At 44.6% G+C, this 19,214-nt stretch overlaps 1 protein-coding gene across 10 annotated transcripts in view; it reads right to left on the bottom strand.

Moving 5' to 3' along the window:
• Window positions 1–5,810: 5,810 nt before the first annotated feature.
• The window catches only part of Sipa1l1 (signal induced proliferation associated 1 like 1), a 333,742-nt gene continuing 320,338 nt past the window's right edge, over window positions 5,811–19,214 (bottom strand). For 7 of the 10 annotated variants that reach the window (XM_010645389.1, XM_010645395.1, XM_010645393.1 and 4 more), the window contains 7 exons: window positions 18,668–18,907; window positions 17,816–17,981; window positions 13,543–13,789; window positions 10,666–10,812; window positions 9,267–9,381; window positions 6,815–6,899; window positions 5,811–6,173 (listed from right to left, as the gene is read on the bottom strand). In XM_010645389.1, coding sequence (XP_010643691.1) covers window positions 6,030–6,173; window positions 6,815–6,899; window positions 9,267–9,381; window positions 10,666–10,812; window positions 13,543–13,789; window positions 17,816–17,981; window positions 18,668–18,907 — 1,144 coding nt within the window. In that variant the 3' untranslated portion in view covers window positions 5,811–6,029. The remainder of the gene's footprint in view (window positions 6,174–6,814; window positions 6,900–9,266; window positions 9,382–10,665; window positions 10,813–13,542; window positions 13,790–17,815; window positions 17,982–18,667; window positions 18,908–19,214) is intronic. The other 3 variants (XM_010645392.1, XM_010645394.1, XM_010645396.1) reach the window with 2 other exon arrangements.

Here is a 19,214-nt window from a genome sequence, read left to right as displayed (position 1 = left end):
AGGAAAGGAACAATTTAAACTGTCACTAATTGCTGATGTGATACTTTACATAGAAGACCCCCCCCAAAAAAAAAACTGCCAAAAGACTTCTAAGCTTAATTGATAGATTCAATAGAGTAGCTGGATACAAGGTCAGCACTCAAAAATCAGTAGCCCTCTTATACACAAATAACAGACTCAGAGAAATTAGGGAAACAATTCCTTTCACGATAACATCCCCAAAAGTGAAATATCTAGGAATCACTAACAAAGGAGACAACCTCTACAATGAAAACTATAGCACTCTGAAAAAAGAGAAGAGGATATAAGAAAATGGAAAGACATCCCTTGCTTCTGGGTAGGAAGATTCAACATAGTGAAAATAGCCATACTTCCCAAACTGCTATACAGATTCAACTCAATCCTGATTGAAATCCCAACAGCATATTTCACAGACCTTGAGAAAACAATCCAAAAACTCTTTTGGAACCAGAAGAGACCTAGAATAGCTAAAGCCATTGTAGGCAACAGAGACATGGCAGGGGGTATCACAATGCCCAGCTTGAAACTATTACAAAGCCACTGATAAAAACAGCAAGGTACTAGCAAAGAAACAGTCCCAAGAATCAATGGAGAATAGATTAGAAGATGCAGAAACAAGTCCAGATGTACTCAGCTACCTCATCTTTGACAAAGGAACCAACATCCTCAGTGGAGGAAAGATAGCCTCTTTAATAAATGGTGTTGGAAAACTGGATTTCAATTTGTAAAAGATTAAAACTAGACTTGCATCTTTCACCATGCACTAAACTAAAATCCAAGTGGATTAATGATCTAAATATTAAAACAAACACTAAACTTACTGGAAAATTAGGTAGAACTCTCAAAAGACATTGGCGTAGGAAAAGACTTTATGAACAAAGCCTCAGCAGCACAAGAACTTGCACAAAGAATCAACTGGGATCTCACTGTATTAAAAAGTTTGTGCAGTGCAAAAGAAACCACCAATAGCTAAGAGACAACTGACAATGTGGGAAAAAATTACCAGCTACTGTTTGGACAAAGGACTACTATCTAGAATATAAAAAGAACTAAAAAAAAAAAAAAAAAAAGACCCTCCCAATACAAAGACCTGATTCAAAAATGAGCATCTGAAATGAGCAGATATTTCTCAGACAAGTAAAAGCAGCAAATAAACATCACTGGAGGGGAAAAAATGAGAACCAAGACCTGGCATGTAAAGGTACAAGATCCCAGTAATGAATGTAACTGTATTGTCTACCTAGAATGTACCAATAAATTAAATTTAATTAAAAAAAACATCACTGGTCATTCAAAAGAATGGCTGCTATCAAGAAATCAACCAGTAACAAATGCTGGCAGGGCTGTGGGGAGAAAGGAACCCTTCTCCATTGTTGGTGGGAGTGCAGACTGGTGCAACCACTATGGAAATCAATATGGAGATACCTCAAAGAGCTGGGACTAGAGGTTCCATTTGACCCAGCCATCCCTGTACTGGGTATCTTTCCAAAAGAATTAAAAGAATCATACCACAGTGATATATGCTCACCCATATTTTTAACAGCAATTTGTAATAGATAAAACTTGGAAACAACCCAAATGCCCATCAACTGGAGGCTGGATAAAGATGTGGTTTTTCTATGAATGAGAAACTAGAGACATTTATACCTAAATGGATGCACATTAAGGCTATACTCTTAAGTGAAATAAAGAGCACACACTTGAGTAAATACCAAATAGTTTTTCTGGTGTGAAAAACTAAATGTAAATAAGGTTCAAACGATATAATTGAGAGTGTGAAATAGGAAGAAAGTGGCTAAAGGGGAAGTGGGAAGGGGAGGGGAAAGGAAATAAGGAAAAAGAAAAAATGTGAAAAAAGGAAAAAAAATGGAAACAGTCTTTGTAAATAGGGAAGGGAGAAGGGGGTGAAGGGAGGACAGGAGTGTGGGGAAAAAAGAACCAGGCCATACCATGTAAAGGTACAAGATCCCAATGAAAAATGTAACTGTATTGTGTAAGTGTACCAATAAACTTAACAGGAAAAAGAATGTGGTTAAAGTTGTCTCTGGGATAGGACAACTGGTTCTAAATCTTAGTTCTATCACTTGCCACTTGTTTGCCGCAAACAAATTATTTGACCTGTTTAGGCCTCAACTTCTATAAAACCAGGGGACTACATAACAGCCATCTCATAGGGCTGTTGTGAGGACTCAATAGAATACATGAAGCAATCAGATCTGCATGCATGTCTTACATGATTCTATTGTGCAGGGGTGGAGGTGAAAGCCACACCATGTGAGGAAACCTTGAAGAATAGAGAACTTTTGTCCTGGAGGAGAATAAGCATGGAGAAGACTTAACATTTTCCAATGTATTAAAGGTTATTACCTGGGAAGACAAATTTAGGTTGTCTGTATAATTTGAAGTACTAGGACCGGAAGTAGTTACAAAAAGTAAAGGAAGGTGTGGTGAGCATATGTACCGAATCCTTATGGTGAATACATCAATTATGTATCACGAACATAATAAAAAGAGCTTTTGCCAATAGGGAGGAAAGCAAGAGAGCAGGGAGGGCTGGGAGGGGTTTGGGGTGAAAAATTAAGATGTGCTATACAGTTCCTCACAATAAATGTAATCGTCACGGACTGCAAACATTACTAATATAAAAAATAAAGGGAAGTGAATTTTTCCCAAATAAAGGACGTTTTTGAAAAAGAAGTTGAAAGGTAAGCAGTGCACCCTCAGGTAGTGTCAGTGTGTGTGCTGAACAGATGGCTGAATGCAGGCAGGACGAAGGAGGTGCAGAGTTCTCTGCTGAGAGGCAGAACTGTGTAATCTGAAAGATCCTTTCAGTTGCAATGTTGTGATGCATGATGCCAAGCTAGAGAGCAAAAGTCCCCTACGTAAAGGGGAAGGAAAGAGGTATTTGCAAAGTGGTTCCTAGGCTGGAAGCTTGGGGACTAAACAGTTCCCACTGGTCTTGCAGCCTATTTCCTGTAGTTTGCACCTACTGATGCCAGCTTTGCCACTGAGGCCAGAAAAGATTCACCCCTGCCCCACTTCCCAGTCTGTCATCAAAGTTCCAGCTCATAATATAACAGGTACCTTTTATGTCAGGCTAGATGACATGTGTGGTGAGTGTTTTAATAGGCACAGTCTCATCGCTTTGAGATGTGCCTACACTAGGCCGAGTCTTATTCCAACTAAAAGAAGAGTTTGTTAAGCAGCCATTATCTAAGATTGCAGGGCAATGTTTAAGGTTATAATAAGTATTTTCACACACCCTCAAGTGCTTCAGAAAAATTACCAGGTCAGTTACAAATCCATCCCACCTCTTTATGAAGAAAGTGACGAAAGGACCACCTCCAGGCAACTATTAGTAACTTAATTGGCTATTTGAATAAAACTCGAGAGTATTTTCTAAGAGTGAACTTCCATTTTCATTCCTATAGGAGGAGTTAGGAACCCCACGATGAACATCTGTCCATGCAGGTCCACCGCACCTTCCCCTGCGACTCCCAACCCCAATGCAAGCCTTTCAGAAGACCCTCCAAACGCTGGTAACAATCACGGACCAAGCAGAGCCCTTCAGTTTGTCAATGAGAATTCCTTGCAGCAGCCACTCATCCTAGGTCGGGTTGTGGAGCCGAATAAATGGAAGAAACTTATCAGCTTTCAATTAGCTGTACCACTAGAGAGGAACAGTGACGTGGTGTGTTCTTTTTAAAAAAGGGCTGTTTATTTTTTTTAGTAGATTAACTTTTCTAATTATGTTTTGCACAGTCTAATATTAACAGGCATTTTTATTCCCTGAGCACATGACATCTGAGATTTGGTAGATGCAGCAGGCAGTCCAAAAATGTGCTGGTCTTGGGGAATGACAATGTTACAAAAAATTCACAAAGGCATAATGAAGAGGCAAATTATAAAGCACCTTGCAAATACTAAATCACAAGCATAGAGGGCAAAGTAGGAATTCTCGATGGATGTGTGAACACAGGAAAAAAGCTTATAAAATTCTGAAAAGGACAGTCTTTCAAGAATCAACTTTAGGGCTGGAGGTTTAGCTCAGTGGTTCCGCTGCCTACCATACAAGCACAAGGACCCGAGTCTGATCTCCGGCACCAAAAATTTTTTTAAAAGTATCAACTTTAGTGTTAATGGAGCACGATGAAAGAACTGGGACGCAAGGAGGGCCGGTGAGTTACTCGGTGGTTTTTCAAATAAGAAACTGCAAGCAATAACACCAAAGTATTTAAAAGCATTTAAAATGAATTTTATTGTTTGAATTTTACAAGTAGTCTTTAGAGGCTTCAAACAAGAACTCTGTTGCAAAACTCTGATAAATAGCTTGCCCCAAGTCCCCAATGAAAATGGAAAACAAAATAAATTCAGAAGGATAAGCAAGACTTCAGAATGCTTGGATGTTAGCAATATTTCTCATTTACAAAGAGATCAAGCAATGTACAATCTCCTTCATACAAGTTAAAAGAGAGGAAGAGACAGACTATTGAAATCTTTACAAAGCACTCCGAAATCTTATTTCCATGATAAAAATGTTACTAGGAAAAAAACCCCATGGAAAAATTACAATCAGGAATGAAACCGTAGCATAAAAATCTGGTAGTGGGTAAGGGTCAGAGGGAAGAGGGGAGAACCCATCCTGTCTCTTTCCGGGATGGAGAGGGGCCCAAGTTGAGATTACTTAAGGAAGGGAACATCTGAGCACATGCTGCTAGATTGCTGAATGTTCCCTTAGACCAGAGTGGCCACGGAAGGGGTGGAGGGGTCAATCTGATGGCAATTATGAAGGCAAGAAACAAGGGGGGGTCTCCTCAGGTCAGTCAACATTGGCTGGCCCTGTGCCTCTGCTCTGTAGCCGTGACTGACAGCCCAGGGGACCCAAGCAACCTGCATCACTAGATAGGAAAGATAGCACATTAATAGTTTCTGCAGCAGAATCCTTTGGATGGCCACAAAAGGATGCAGAAAATGCCGTGCTTAAATTTCATACTGGGACATGCAGATTTCCAAAGCCCATTCTAGTACAGTCATTGCTCCTAACAAACAAGAATTAAAATTCACAACATAAGGTCTACTATTAGCTTTTCCTAATTACAAACACTGGTGAAGTCTTGCTTTGGAGAGAAGAATTTGTTAATAGTTATTTTGAGTAAACTTAAGTTTTGCTACACCTGTAACAATTTCAAAGACTATAGATAATTTTGACCACAATGCGTTCAAAATGCATACAGATAAGATTATACTATGGAGGAATTTGGGACCCAACTAACATTTGGAGCTAGGAAGCTGTGAGGCTGATTTCAATCCTAGTGGGGCTCACTTCAGCCAAACAAAACAGCCTGATCTCTGAGGAGTGCACCTGGGAGCGTCTCTGGAGGAAGGAAGGGCGAGGAAGTGATGTGATAAGGGGAATCAGCAGGGCCTGTGGTTTACTGACCTGCTGTTCTGAGACGATCTTGTTGGCCTCTGAAAGATAGGTACAAACAGCACCAGCTCAAGCGCAAGTCCTTCAAGGGAGGTGGACCTTTTCTCAAAGCTCCTCCCTCTAGGCATTTTAGAAAGAATAGCCCTTCCCACTCACCAAATAAACAAGTTTAAAAAACGATTTTCCTGGGAACAGTGACAGGTGTCAGGGTAACAGGGAAACCTTGGCTACCTGAAGTAGAAAGCTGATGGAAATATGCAGATAGGTCAGGGGCACCCTGGGTTTAGTTAGGCCTGCTTTGTTTTTAAATACATAACAGATAAAGATAAACTGTGCAAAAAAATAAAGACATTCACATTTTAGCAGTTAAACTTTTATTTTCCTTTTTAAAATTTTTATTTACTTTTTTGTTTTTCTTTTCTACAAAAGGCAGATAATGATTGTTGATCTGCAATCACTGTTGTGCACTCTCTGGAAGGGAAGGCAAGGTGGGAAGCTAGGAAGGACGCTCTGAGGATGCTTTCGGAGGTGTGAAGGAGAGGCACGAAGGGAGGCAGATCCTCCTGTCCTTGCACCGGCCCTAGCTCATGTCGATGGTGTTGAAGACCCACTCCGTGAATTTCTTCAGCTTGTCCGAGGCATTCTGGGACTCCTCCTGCAGCCGCAGGTTGTCCTCCCGCAGGTGCTGGACCTCTGCCTGCAGGTGGGCTTTGTCTTCCTTTTCCTGGGGGGAGGAAGTGGAGGTGAGCTAGGGCTGCTCAGTCCTGGAAGTGGCTCTGGACCACTCTGGCCCATTCCCATCCTCCATCCCTGTGTGCATCTGGTCTTGGGGCAGAACCTCGCTAGGCCCAGGGAACAGGGCTAATCCCACTCTCTAGGATCAGCCTGGAATGTAAACACATCGATGTGTAAAAAGTCAGTCTGTTAACCAAGACTGTCTTGAACTTTAGGTCATGGTTTTGGTGACTACTTTCTTGATAAAACTGGACAAACAAGAAACAAGTTTCAAAGATTAGTAATCATGGGGCAAAAGACCAAATAATGAGGATTCATAAAGGTTTGGGCTACTGATCACACACACACACACACACACAATATAGGGGTGAGGAGGCTAAACAGAGTCCGGAGGGGCCTAGCTGAGGTTGAGTCTTTCACAAAAAAGGGAACCAGTTTTCTGTACACGTGACGAGGCTTTTTCCATGAGTGCCTGTGGGACTTAGCTCCACACAACCCTGAATGTGTGTTCAGAAAACTCAAACAAGGAAAAAACACCCACGTTCCACCAGCACTGTCTCAACAGCTTGCGTGGTTTCCAGGGCACTGTGCCCTCACGGACACTGCAATTTGCTCTCAGAACATGTTTACCTTCTTCAGATCTTCACGAAGCATCTTCAGCATCCCTTCCAACTGGTCCACTTTAGAAGCTAGAGTGGGTGAGGAGTCCTTACTGCTGGGAACAAGAAACAAAAGGCCATGTTGGCAGGAACCTCCGTGGCACCTCCGTGGCTGGGCTTTCTTTTCTGGGGTGTGGGGTATTGACTTTTTGTTTTGTAAATCTTAGGAGGTTGTATTTGTAAAAGGATTTTCAATGTCAAATTAGTATAGCGACACAATGTGCATTTTTACTTAAAGAAAATGGTGATTTAACAATGGTTAATATGGACTTGAAAGACAGCCAATCAATAGCTTCCTTTGTTAAAATGCTGCATCTTCTGACAAAAAATGACAATGAGTGAGAAAGGTCTCTGGCAGCACAAGGGGTACTTTCTGGCAACACAACACAGACACAATAATCATATGGTACAGTGGTTCTCAGGGGTCTGTGAAGTAGGGTTTAGGAGGACAGCTCCTCCTGGGTGGGGGCTGCCCAGGCGGGGCAGGCTGGTTCCCATGAAAACGGGCCCGAGTCACTTGGGTGGCTCTGTCCAAGTTATCCTGTCCACATCTCAACCGCTAACCTTAGTAACTTAAAAATATTTAAACAATAAGACTACATGTTTCAAAAGCCTGTCGGTCTAAGCTTAATATCTGTGTCGTTACACTCAGCAAATAGTTTTCATGTTTTCTCACATTTTGTTTAAATGCCAATATTGCCATGCCATGGGGGTTACCAATGGGTCAGACAGAACACACAGGCTTGCTTTCTGTCAGTCTTCTACCTCAAACCAAACAACCCAAAGTTTCCTAGCGAGTTTTAGCCTCATCCTGCAATCTTGGAGTCATGGCAGAGAACCTGACATTTTCCTCAGGGTAAGCAAGCAGCTGCCTCTTCCCAAAGGCTGGCGGGGAAGAGGTGGTGATTCCATCTTCTCTGTCATGGGATAAAGGTTTTCCTTAAAATTCGGAATTGAAGTTAGTGTTTCTAACTCCAGGAACTGTGTTGATATCTTGTGTCTGTTCTAAGTCTACAAGAGTTTCCAGCGCAAACCCAGGCTGGGATGAGTACATGAGGCTGCTGATGAAGAATAAAGAATGACTCCAAACTTCCAGGACAACTGAAAGCTCACAATGAATGGGTGTTCAAAGAAGTGGTCAACTGCATCCCACAGTGCACACTCTGGTCCGTGGATCGTGAGATCTGGGGTGGGCCAAGGCCACAGATGATAGAACCAGGAGGAGGGGAGGCCATCGGCCAGAGAGCAGCATCTCAGCACCAATACCAGGCTCAGGAGCCAATCCGGACTTCTAAAGAGTCTTCAGAGTGAATTATGTCTCTGTGGGTACAGTGACCATATTGAGAAACACGTGGGATGATCAAAAACTAGAGTGAATATAAAATAACTTGAGACATGTTGCCGCTAATCAAAATAGGCAACTACTCAAACAACTCTCCCCTTGCTTTGAGCACACCTATTCCACTGTTCTTGGCAATATGCCTCACTGTAATGCTTTTTAAAAAGTTACATTCACTCGTTTTCAATGGGCTGTCCTTTGACTCTGCCACTGTTTTAAAGTTCCCAGTAGCCAACTTTACTGCCACTGTGCTCACCCCAGCTGTCCCAATGGAAAGAGCAAATGTGGCATTGGTCTCTTAGCACTGAGACCCTCTCCAAGAACACATCCTAGGCAGCTGTTTAGCAGTCCTTGGGTTGCAAGTCCCACAGTGCGTCAGCACCAGCTTCGCTTTTCCCAGACTGCTTCTGACCACCTTTCATAAAGACCACCTGGATTCTTAATCAACCTCAAGACGTCTTAAAGAGATTTCAGATCAATGAGGTTATTCTGTAGCAGGAGGTGCTTACTGTATGTTCCATCGCTGGCCACAGTGATGCTTTAATTATATAGGAATATCACACATCTATCCAACAACCTAACCATTCCAAACTAGGGGGGAAATAGAGAGTTCAGTCTCTGTACAGTTAAAGAAAAGCCATAAAGTCTGCTTTCCACTTAGAAGAATATCCATGGCTGCTGCTGCTGGTGATCCTGCTAGAGGCTTAAACGTTTAAGACTTGCACCCTTAGAACTTGGCCATCATAGCAACTGCATATGAAACTGAAAACCAGACTCTGGGACCAAACAGCACAGTCCCTGGGGGTACTCTGTGCAGATGATTTCTCTTGCCTTGCTAGCCCTGAGGATATAATGTGTTATGACATTAAACAGTCATAAATATTCATAATTATGACCTTAAATCATCAGGTACAGTGTAACTGAATTTATAGTACCTAGTTATCAAGTATTTTAACTAAAAAACAAAGTGGCACTGCAGTGACGAGCTTCCTTAGGCTGATCCATGTGCCTTCCGTCTCCCCTCTGCTACATCTGTCACTTCGGGGTGCACAGTGGTGTCCTCGCCAACGAGTGACCGACCGACCTGCTGTATGACTTCATCTGAACCAGAGCCTGCTCCTCAAGCTGATCACTGCTGGATGCTGCACTCAAGGGGCGATGGTTTTCGTCATTAGCAGCAAAAAATGAGGCTCGCTGGACTGGAATGAGGTGAGAAAGAAACCATTAAGTATTTTGGAACCCATACAGCTTGGCTCATTTGTCAAAAGTCCACAAATAGTCTACACAGTCAAGTCTAAAGTACTGCTTGTCCTGGAAATCATTTCTCATCCCTCTCAAGGAAAATATTACTGTTGCAGCTAAAAGAGTATAGTAACACTGTAACTTCTCTTTAAAATACAGCTTTGTGAATCAATTTCTCCTAGTCCTTTCCCCAACTTTTCCCTGTTCTAAAGCAGCATCTTGTTAAATATTTCCCTAGAAAGAGGCCTTGTGTCAAATTTCCAGACCAAGGCTTTCTATTCACTGACGACATTAAATACATTCAAGACTTACCATTAAACTCTTTGAAGCTTCTTAAAGTAAGTTTTACACAAGATGTGTGGCCATGCTGGTGAGCTTTAGCCTAAGTCCACACTGCCCTGTGATTCCACAAAGCACAATGCAAAATCCATGTAAAGGAGACTCGCCAACATATTAAAAACCCAAGTTAGTGCTAGGGAATCTCTGTCAGCTAAATAGACATGGAGGCAGGCAGTAGGTGCTTGAGTTCTGTGTTCTGTTGCCTAGTAAATTTCCTACCCAAATTGAAACTCAAGTGGAATAGCGACTTTGTTTTCCCAAATAAAAGCAACAAAACAATCATTTGCTATCATAAAGACATTTTAACACCAAAAGTTTTAGAATGCTCATCTTAAGCCTTTACTCCAGGAGAGAGTTGACCTTATGTCAGCATACTCCGTTAAAGACTTTTAGTCTGCTCATTTCATCCCAGACCCTGCGGCCTTGCATTTCAGAACCACCAGCACAAGGCAAGCACACAGCCAGCAGGTTGGGTAAGAATCAGTTCGGACGGCAAATGTGCTACTGTGAAAGAGGTGTGTGAGAAGGGCAGAGTTCACACCCAACACTGTAGGGACAGGGCACAGCCAAGCAGGACAGGCATCCTGATGTACTCAACTGTATGTATTATGATGGTGTGTGTGTGTGTGTGTGTGTGTATGTAGTGTACCGTACCCAGGGGTGACCTACCACTAGCATATCCCCAACCCTTTGTTTTAGGACAATCTCGCTAAGTTGCCCAAGAAGGACTCTTGAACTTGTGATCCTCCTGCTGTTGGCAGACTGGGTGGTGCCTGGCAGGTGAAGTGTGCATGCTGTCAACACGTCCAAGGCAGCAGAGTGGTCAGCTGTGAGCACAGTGCTGGTGAACTGCAGCGCAGTCCTGCAGGGCCCTGTACCCATGTGCACCTCAGTGCACTCACCCTCATAGGCTTTGGCAGCGTCGACCAAGTTGGACCAATCCAAATCCGCAGCAGTGTCCGGCAGGGGCATCAGGCCAGGGTCGGGCATGGGTGGCCTTCGGGTCTCCTGGATGTCAGTGAGGGAGCTGTCGGAGGCTGAGAACTCTCCTGGGGGAGGGGACAAGGGACAGGATAATGCTTCTGCCCACAGGAGAACCACTCAGGAACTACCCATTTCCTATTACCACAACAGATCTATAAGGCACTTGTTACCAGAATCAATGTCTGGCCATCAGTGACTATGCTAAAGCTGACTTGAAATGCAAACTGGCTTCTTTTGGTCCTTCTTCATTTTTAAAATAAACTCCCACCACCTCTTCCCCAAGAATGAGTCATGGGACTGTTAAGTTTTACATCAAGGCCACAGGTCTGCTTTTTTGTGTCTACAGTGGGGACCAGGGTGGCTCTGGCATTCATCTTCCCCTCCTGGAGTCTAGGGATACAGGCTGGGAAGAAGAGGCGGCCTCCCATAGAGCTGGATTTTAAAGCTAAGCCAGGGGGGTGTTTATTCCTGTTAGAAGGGACAAAAGGGGCTTATTTTTACCTGGAGTTGGACCTAGGATTGTGGATTCCATCCCTGGGACTGGTGAGAGACAGACAAGATGCATCCCTGGCCGATGTCTGCCCTGAAGCCCAGGGATGGCTCACTGGCTTTCACAGTTGGGTGTATCGAAGTGGAGTGAGAAGCAAACCAGAAAAGGCAAGAGTGCTAGGGTTGCTCGTATGGAGCCAACCCAAGATGGGCCTTTAGCATTGGTACCGACGTAGTTCTTTCAAGGGTCAACACTTCAGTAGCAGCTTGGGTCAGTTTGCCTTCGTCCAATGCCCAGCTCTTTCTAAGGCTGGATACAAAACCACTCACAACTGACACCTTAAGTATCTTTGCTTCAGGCTGGGGGCAGGGAGGATGAGCATATGAACTGCTCTGTGCTGTTGGAGGACAACATAAAGGGAGGCCAAGGAGAGCAGGGAGGTGCAGCTCCTGAAGTACGAACGCCCTCAGGAAGCAGAAGCTGAGGCGGAGACATGCGGAGCACAATGCTGGAGAGAGCTCCTCAGAGGGGACTGACACTAAAGTCCATGCAAGCATGGAGCTAAAAGTACACTTCTTACTGCAATGCTATTTAACTCTAGAAATGTTTACAAGGGCTTAAAAAGTTTCACCTATTATGCTAGACTGGTAAGCCAGAGTATACTTAGTGCTTGCTTTCTTTTTCAAATTATGTAAAGAAATGCTCTGAAATGCAGTTGCTAGTTATTGATGTGCTTAAAATTAGCAAAATTATGAATAAATGGAAGTCAACAAATATTGCAAGATATTAAATTCTCAGTTCTAGTCAAATGTGCTCCCACCAAAGTTAAGCAGGTGGAACATATTGTGTGTATCACTCACAGCCTCAGCCCTTTTATCTCTGGGGTTAAATTTTCCACATTACAGAGAAAGCTCTTCTCCATTCCTCTAAACACATTTCAGTGGTAGGCAAGGCACAAGCTGAGGGATCCGCCCAACAAAGACTGCTCAATTGGAACATGAAATCTCCAGAGCGCTGCTTGGCTTTCAGGAAAGCAGCAAGAAGTGACGCCGAGGTCCTGAGATGGTGGCCTCTCTCCGTTCTCCACAGCATTCTGTGGGCTCACTGGGGCCTTGCTCGCAGAATGTACCTCTAGAAAGCAGGCAGCCCCACTGTGACATGAACGTGCAGGCAGGAACTCTTCCTTGTGGCAAATGTTACCAAAACCAAACCAACCAAACAAAAAAACCCAACAAAACTGTAGAGAAATAAGCATTCAAGGTAGACAGGAAATTGCAAGAGTGGTCCCAACATGTGAGGAGAGAAAAAGGCAAGGGGCAGGTAAAGTTACTACCATTGGTTTATTTGAGTCCAGTGGTGGAAAGTGATCATTTCATGTATTGAGTTCACTACAGGTGACAAGAGGAGCAAAGAAAAACCCAACATAGGCTGTGTGTGGGTTGGGGAGGGAGTAGGGGAGGCTAGCATGATCCCTGGGCGGTGCCTACCATGTGGGAGGGTGAGTGGGACTGTGTCACTGAGCAGGATGGAGACTGAGGAATATTCAGAGCATGGGTGAGAGCTCCAGAATAATGCAAGGCAAGCAGGTGGTTCAGAAAATACAACTTCAGAAAAGGAGAAAAAAATGTGAGCATGAATGCACAGAAGATATATAAAGACTGCAACAGAATTCAAGTGAGGAAAAAAGTGCAGGGAGGTGGAGCTAGTAGTGTGTGTGCGATAAACCAGGAACACAAGGTCCTACAATGGTTGTCTGCAGGGCTGAGTCACGGCTGTCGGAGAAGGCACAGAACCTCAGGAGTGGACAGAGAGGAGAAAGAAAAACCAAAGCCCCAGATTATGCCCCTTAATCAAACTGGGATCTAGCTGGGTCACAGAGAAAACATGGAAAATATGAACCAAGGGCAAGCACATGGAGGTACCCATTATCAGTAAGCTTTTTCCTAAATAATGCTTGCTCACTATGATACCCTTGCACCCTGGGACAGATGAAGGGCAATGGCAAATCTGGAAGTGTGGGATATACAACCCTCCAAGAAATAACTGATCTAGTTTCAGCCAATTGCCCAATTCTAACTGCCCCTGGCCCATTTGATAAAAATACCAATTCCTAGACTATTCCTTGGAGATTCAAAACCAGCAGCTCTTGGGTAAGGCCCCAGAATCTGTGCCTGTAACAAGCATCCTGGGTGCCCATCGTCGTCTGAGAGTGAGTGAAGACTGGGTCGGTGAGCTGAGGTCACCTAAGCGTGGAGAAAGGACCTCCTCTGAGGACCCCTGAGTAAACTGAGGGCTGCTCACTCACCATGCAGTGACTTCATCCCTAAGGTGTATGAAGGCCTCCGCAGGGGCAGAGACTTGGGGAGCGAAGGGTACGTGCTACTGAAGAGGACATCGTTGGGCAGGGCCTGGTCCAGCAGTGAAGCCCTCGAGGTGAAGAAGTGCTCCCTCTGGCCGCTGTAGATGCTCTCGTCAGACAGTGTCCGGTGCAAGGCCCGCCTCGAAGTGGGGGTGGAGGGGAAAGGAGACTGAGGGGAGGAGAGCAGCTGGAACTGGAAAACAGGCAAGGCAGGGAACTCAGTGTGCCGGCTCAGACTCCAGATCAGGGCTGGGGCTGGGAAGCAGCACAACCACCACTCTGGAACTCTGCCTGTCTATCTGCCCTCGAGATCCCAGGCATTACTTCCTCAGAGTCCGGAGTACTGCCCACAGCACATCCACGCTCAATATGTCACTGAGACCTAGGGTTAAGCGGAACTATCAATGTGGTGTGGTGGTTTTATTTGAATCCCGAGTCTCTAAGCAATCAAGTAATCTTCCTGAGCCCAATTCCTTTCTAAAAAGTGGGAGCACAACACCTGTCTGGATGAGTATGAGCATTTGTGAAATGCTAAATCTATTCACAATGGTGCACATCAGTGGAATGGGGAAGTGATGTTATGTCTAAGGAAACAGAACCACAGCATCAGGAAGAGCAGCCTCAGAAACTTGTCAGCCAAGTGACAATATGTTTGTTGGGCAACAAGGGCATCTGGTCATCAAAATGTGTTAAATAAAAGGTGGCACTAGGTAAACATTCAACTACTAAGTCTCTCAAGGTAGATGGATTTCATGGTTTTGAAGATGCACTTCTGTTAATGAAATAATAGGGAAGTTGATTTCATAAATGATGAATAATTCACACAGAGATTCTCTTGTGGATGCCTTTTGCTTTGGTAACAGAATTTTATTTGGTATTTTTCTATGAATGGCAAAGCTCCTGAGACCTCTTTTCATTGAGAAACAACAGACACATGAACGATATTTAAATATCCAGCAACCTGAAAGCCGATGGAGTCCCTGGCCTGTTCACAACCAAGTTATCCTTATTCAGTTCCTTCTAGAATACTTGACCTTGACAGGGGAACAATGGAGTGAAGGAGAAGGGCTGAGTCACTGCTGGCACAGAGCCACTGTGGGACTTTTCACGATACTTAGGGCAAGGAGAAAATGATGTAACAACAGCTCCAGCTAGGTGGTTAATGTTAGACCCAGATACACAGAACCGATGCCCAAGTTCATCCCTGTGCTTTGTGTCCTTCTGCACACTTCTGATCAGCAAGTCAAAGGTTAATCAACTCACAGCTACCTCTGGTGTGGTGTGCATAGCTGCTGCACAAATTATAAATCAAACACACCCTAAATCAACTAGGTAAAAAAATGCATGATGAGCTAGACCCAAGGTACACCTGCGCTGCTGTGACGAATGCGTGGTGACACAGAATGTTAATCTGCTGCTAAATCTGTTGTGGCACTTCTGGTCTTAGTAAAGGGACTTCCTTTCCTAGTCTCCACCTTGAGGGTTTTGCGGGAAAGTCTCCAAAACTCTAGCCTCATCCTCTTTGGGAATATGAATATATTTCAAGACTCTTTAGGCCATGTGAGATATTAAGTCATGGCATCCTGTGCTACAGAGAGGCAGAGCAGGACATGAAACAACCTGCCCAGGTGGCAGCATCTCATCCCCAAAGAGTGAGACAGGGCCCCTCCTTCATCCCACTTAAAGTCCAGTCTTAAGGTGTACAAATCCAGTTCCCAAAAGTGCCCTTGCCTGCACTGCAAATGGCACCCAGGAATGCCCAGGGCACTGCCCACTGCTTCCAGCCTGCAGGAAAGAAGCAAAGTGGAGGCTGGGGTCAAACCTGGAAGGGATTTCAGAGAGCATCTACATAGGTGAGATCCAGCAGTACTCCAAGGAGCCCTAAGGGTTTTGGAAAGGGAGGTTCAGGGGAGCCTCAGGAACCTGTGTCAGTGTCCTTTTCCCCTCAGAGAAACTCAGTTCTACATACTGGCTGTCCAGTGTGGTTTTACTTTTAAAAAGGGTCCCTGAGCTTTAAAACCACTCGGGGACCCCTGATTCTCAAATCTGGTCCTCTGTTTTTCACAGCTGAAGGACAGGGTCTGGAGAGGTGGCATCTTGCTCGCAGCCAGTCTCCTGTTCTTTCCAGTCCCCCCTGGTTGTCCCTTGTATCAGTAACAGCTTTTCCCACGCTTCCTCTAACCTATACTTGAGTACTGCCTGGAAATCAGGACTGAAAGTCTGAACTACTACATGTTCATTTGTCAGACTGTGAGTGACTGTAGGAAAATAAGATAATCCCATCTTTGCTTGCAGGTGAGGTTTCATAGAGAGCCACAGCTCCGTCACTGTTCCCAGGCCAGAGCTGTGTGGGGGCTCTCAGCTGCGACTGCCATGTCCTGCCTCGTCCTGTGGCAGGCATCCTGCTCTGCTGGTGGATGAGTGTGGCAGCGATGGCTGGTAGGTGGGACTCACCAACCAAAAAAGCCACTGTGGCCTGTGAGTGGGTTCGAAGTCTCACAGCCAAAGCTAGCCTCTCCCAGAACCCTGCAACCTGCTGCAATGGCTTGGTGCCTCCAGGCAGGAGACCTGCAAACTCCTCAGCATGCTGGTCTCCCTGACAGGGCAGAGCCAAGGTCATTCAGAAAATGACTCTCATGAGACACAGGAGTGCTCAGCTGAACTCATCTGAAGCCAAAGCAGCTCAAGGAGGACAGGGCGGGAGCAAGAAAGCAACTGACAGCTCCTGCTTCCAGCCTTCCCATTGCAGCAGGACAGAGCCTGCAGAAGCAATGGCCTTTGCAGAGGCTCAGTCTCAACCCCGGTGAAGGTGTACACCTGTTTCTAATAGGAAGGTTAACCCATTCTGAAAACAAAAGCCAATACCTGGAATAACTGCAAAACAGACATTTGCCTTCAATTATTTGCACTGCATGATTAAATAAAGTGAGAGCTCTGAGTTTGCTCCTTGCCAAAAATGTTAAACTAGGAATTAGATGGAAGATTCCTTTTAGAGCAGGTTTTTTTTTCTCCCTCTGACCTCAAACTAAAATTTGAAATAATTTTTATTTTGAAACTGGTACTTAAAAATTTTAATACACCTCCTTGGGTTTTGATGGATTAAGAAGTTTCAAGCACTGTTGTGTGCAAGGTTGCTAAGGAAACCACTTGTACCCTGAGTCAGAACTGCCAAGTGCTGGCTTTTGAAACAAATGACAGAGAATGGCTATATCTATAAAACAATTCAGTTTATATAATTAGGTTGATAAAGCATTTATTTCTCAGCAAAACTCCAGTGTGGTCCTGGAATATATTTAATGCCTGTGAACAGTGATTTTTTAAATTTAGGAGGTATATCTGGCCTCTCTGGGGAAAGAGGCAAGCTGGACGGGGGCACACAACCGCCCCCTGCCTAGAGCAACACTTGCACTCTGAGCTCAGTGATATCAGTGACTGGTGACGTAAGGAGAGAATCATCGCTTCCACTGTCAACCCATTCTCCAAGTTCTTCTCAAATTAAAGCTTTCTAGTCACTGTAAACAGACTATAAGTCATCAAGCTAGGAATATCAAGAATAGGAACAGTCCAAATTTACTGTCATGACCTCCCTGGGGAAGACTCCTTTCTGCTGGGGCTACCCCAGTACAACTCACATTCAAGAGAATTCCCCACCCAGCCCTGCTTAGGGAAGAACAGCTCTGCTCCCACACACTTCAGAGAAGAGGTCAGAGAGCCTCACAGAAACCTCAAAGGCCCTCTGAGCTGAGCTGGGCACAGGAAACCTTGCCGCCTGGTTCTGCAGGTGTAGCCATGTATATGTAAACACGTGCTGAACAAGAAGTTAGGACTGGGAAAGGAGACCCTGCTTCAGGAATTCTCAGCGAAACGGAAAGCTTTGTGAAGCACAGATATCTGGAAAGTTCTGCAGCCATGTATGTAGATTTGCTGGACTGAGCGGTGGCTGATTACTTACGGTGGGAAGTGTGCACTTTTGCAGCACATCCCAGAAGAAGCAACGGCTGTGGGGGAGGGACAGGATACCTACAACCAATGCTGAAGAGATGTGGCTGCCAAGCCAGAGCACTGTAGAATGCTGAATAATCACTGGGAAGAGTGGGTGATGCAGGAAGTGGGATCCAGTAAAGACAAACCAGCAATTAATGCCCCCTTAGAGGTGTGCTATGACCCTTGGCCCCATTGTACCTGGCTTCTAACTGTCATTCCAGGTTCTGCCTTGTACCTTAAAATTCTTCTGTGATTCTGCAGTTGGGCTTTCAAGGTCGATGAGCTTTTTTAGATCCTCCTCAATGGTGGATTTGGAGGTTGGCTTTGGGGATGCCCGGAGGTCCCTAGTTGAAGCACATAGTCTGGTGTGGGATATTTCATTGCCATCACTCTGGTGACGTCTGGAAAGAAAGGGGAAAGAGAGTGGACAAATAAGTCAGAGGCCAACTTGGGTACAATGTGAGAGTCAACGGAAAAATATTAAAGGAGAGAAAGAGAAGTACCCGTCTATATCAAATCCTAGATACATGCTTATTAAAGAAACAAAACCAATTTGAAACACGAGAAAGTCTGAATAGAACTCTTCTACAGGAAACTGAGTTCTACTGTGCCAAAATTAACAGATTCACTAAAGGAGCACAGGATATGAATCCCAAATGCAACCTTTACACAAACAACAAACTGAAATGACTTAACTTTTTGCTGTACAACTGTGTCAGAAAGTCTTCTTTTCAAGAGTAGTCACATTCTAATTCCACTTACGAGGAATTCCATGGGAGGCTGTAATTACTAGAGGTATGGGTGTGGTCTTAGCACCTAGGCTGAGAAATAATTTTTTTGACATGGTTTCCTTTGAACTCTGATTCTCCTGAAGCCTCCCCAGTGCTGGGATTACAGGCACGTGCCACCACACCCATCTGAGACTGATTGATAAATTAACAAAAACCTCACTTTAATCTCTCCCACCAAACAGAGCCCTCTATGCCTCCCAGCCTGGCCTCTTTGCTGAAGGAAATCATCCCAACCTTTTCTGTTCTATATCGTGTTGAAAGCAAACCACTCAGTAAGAGAAGCAAAGAATTCTTACTTTCTTGTGTCCATAAATCCCACAGAGTTAATGGTTCCTTCAGGTTTTTTCCATCCAATCAGGTACTTGCTAGTAGCTCCCTGGCGAGGATAGAAAGTCCTAGGACCAGAGGAGGACGAGGAGGAGGAAGAGAAGGAAGGTGCAAGCTGTGAGGAGGTGGCAGGATGCAGCTCTTCTTTTGGTGAACTTCTGGCACTGGAGAAGACCACTGGGCTGGCAGAGTGCCGGGAGCTCATGGTACTGAGAAGGAGCAGGCAAAGACAAAATGACTCAAGAATGCACCCTGAGGCCACTACACCACTACAGAAGAGGTGTCTAGGGTAGTGCTGATGGCCCAGTTAAAAAATAATGAATTTTTTATAATGTATCTAATGGGGATAACTGGTCTTCCTTGCTTTCTTACTATAATTTAAAATATCTGCTCTCAAAGTGACAGTCACTGGGACTTGGTTTGTACTTGGAGAAATAAAAACACCACCAGGGACACTTTCAAGCAAACTGGTACCACTGAAGTTTGTCACTGTCAGGTCTAGAAGTGGCGCTAGGA

Source organism: Fukomys damarensis, unplaced genomic scaffold (genome assembly GCF_012274545.1).
Source record: "Fukomys damarensis isolate Sample0158 unplaced genomic scaffold, DMR_v1.0_HiC HiC_scaffold_21, whole genome shotgun sequence".
Classification (NCBI taxonomy): domain Eukaryota; kingdom Metazoa; phylum Chordata; class Mammalia; order Rodentia; family Bathyergidae; genus Fukomys; species Fukomys damarensis.
This window is presented reverse-complemented; position numbering and strand designations above follow the sequence as displayed.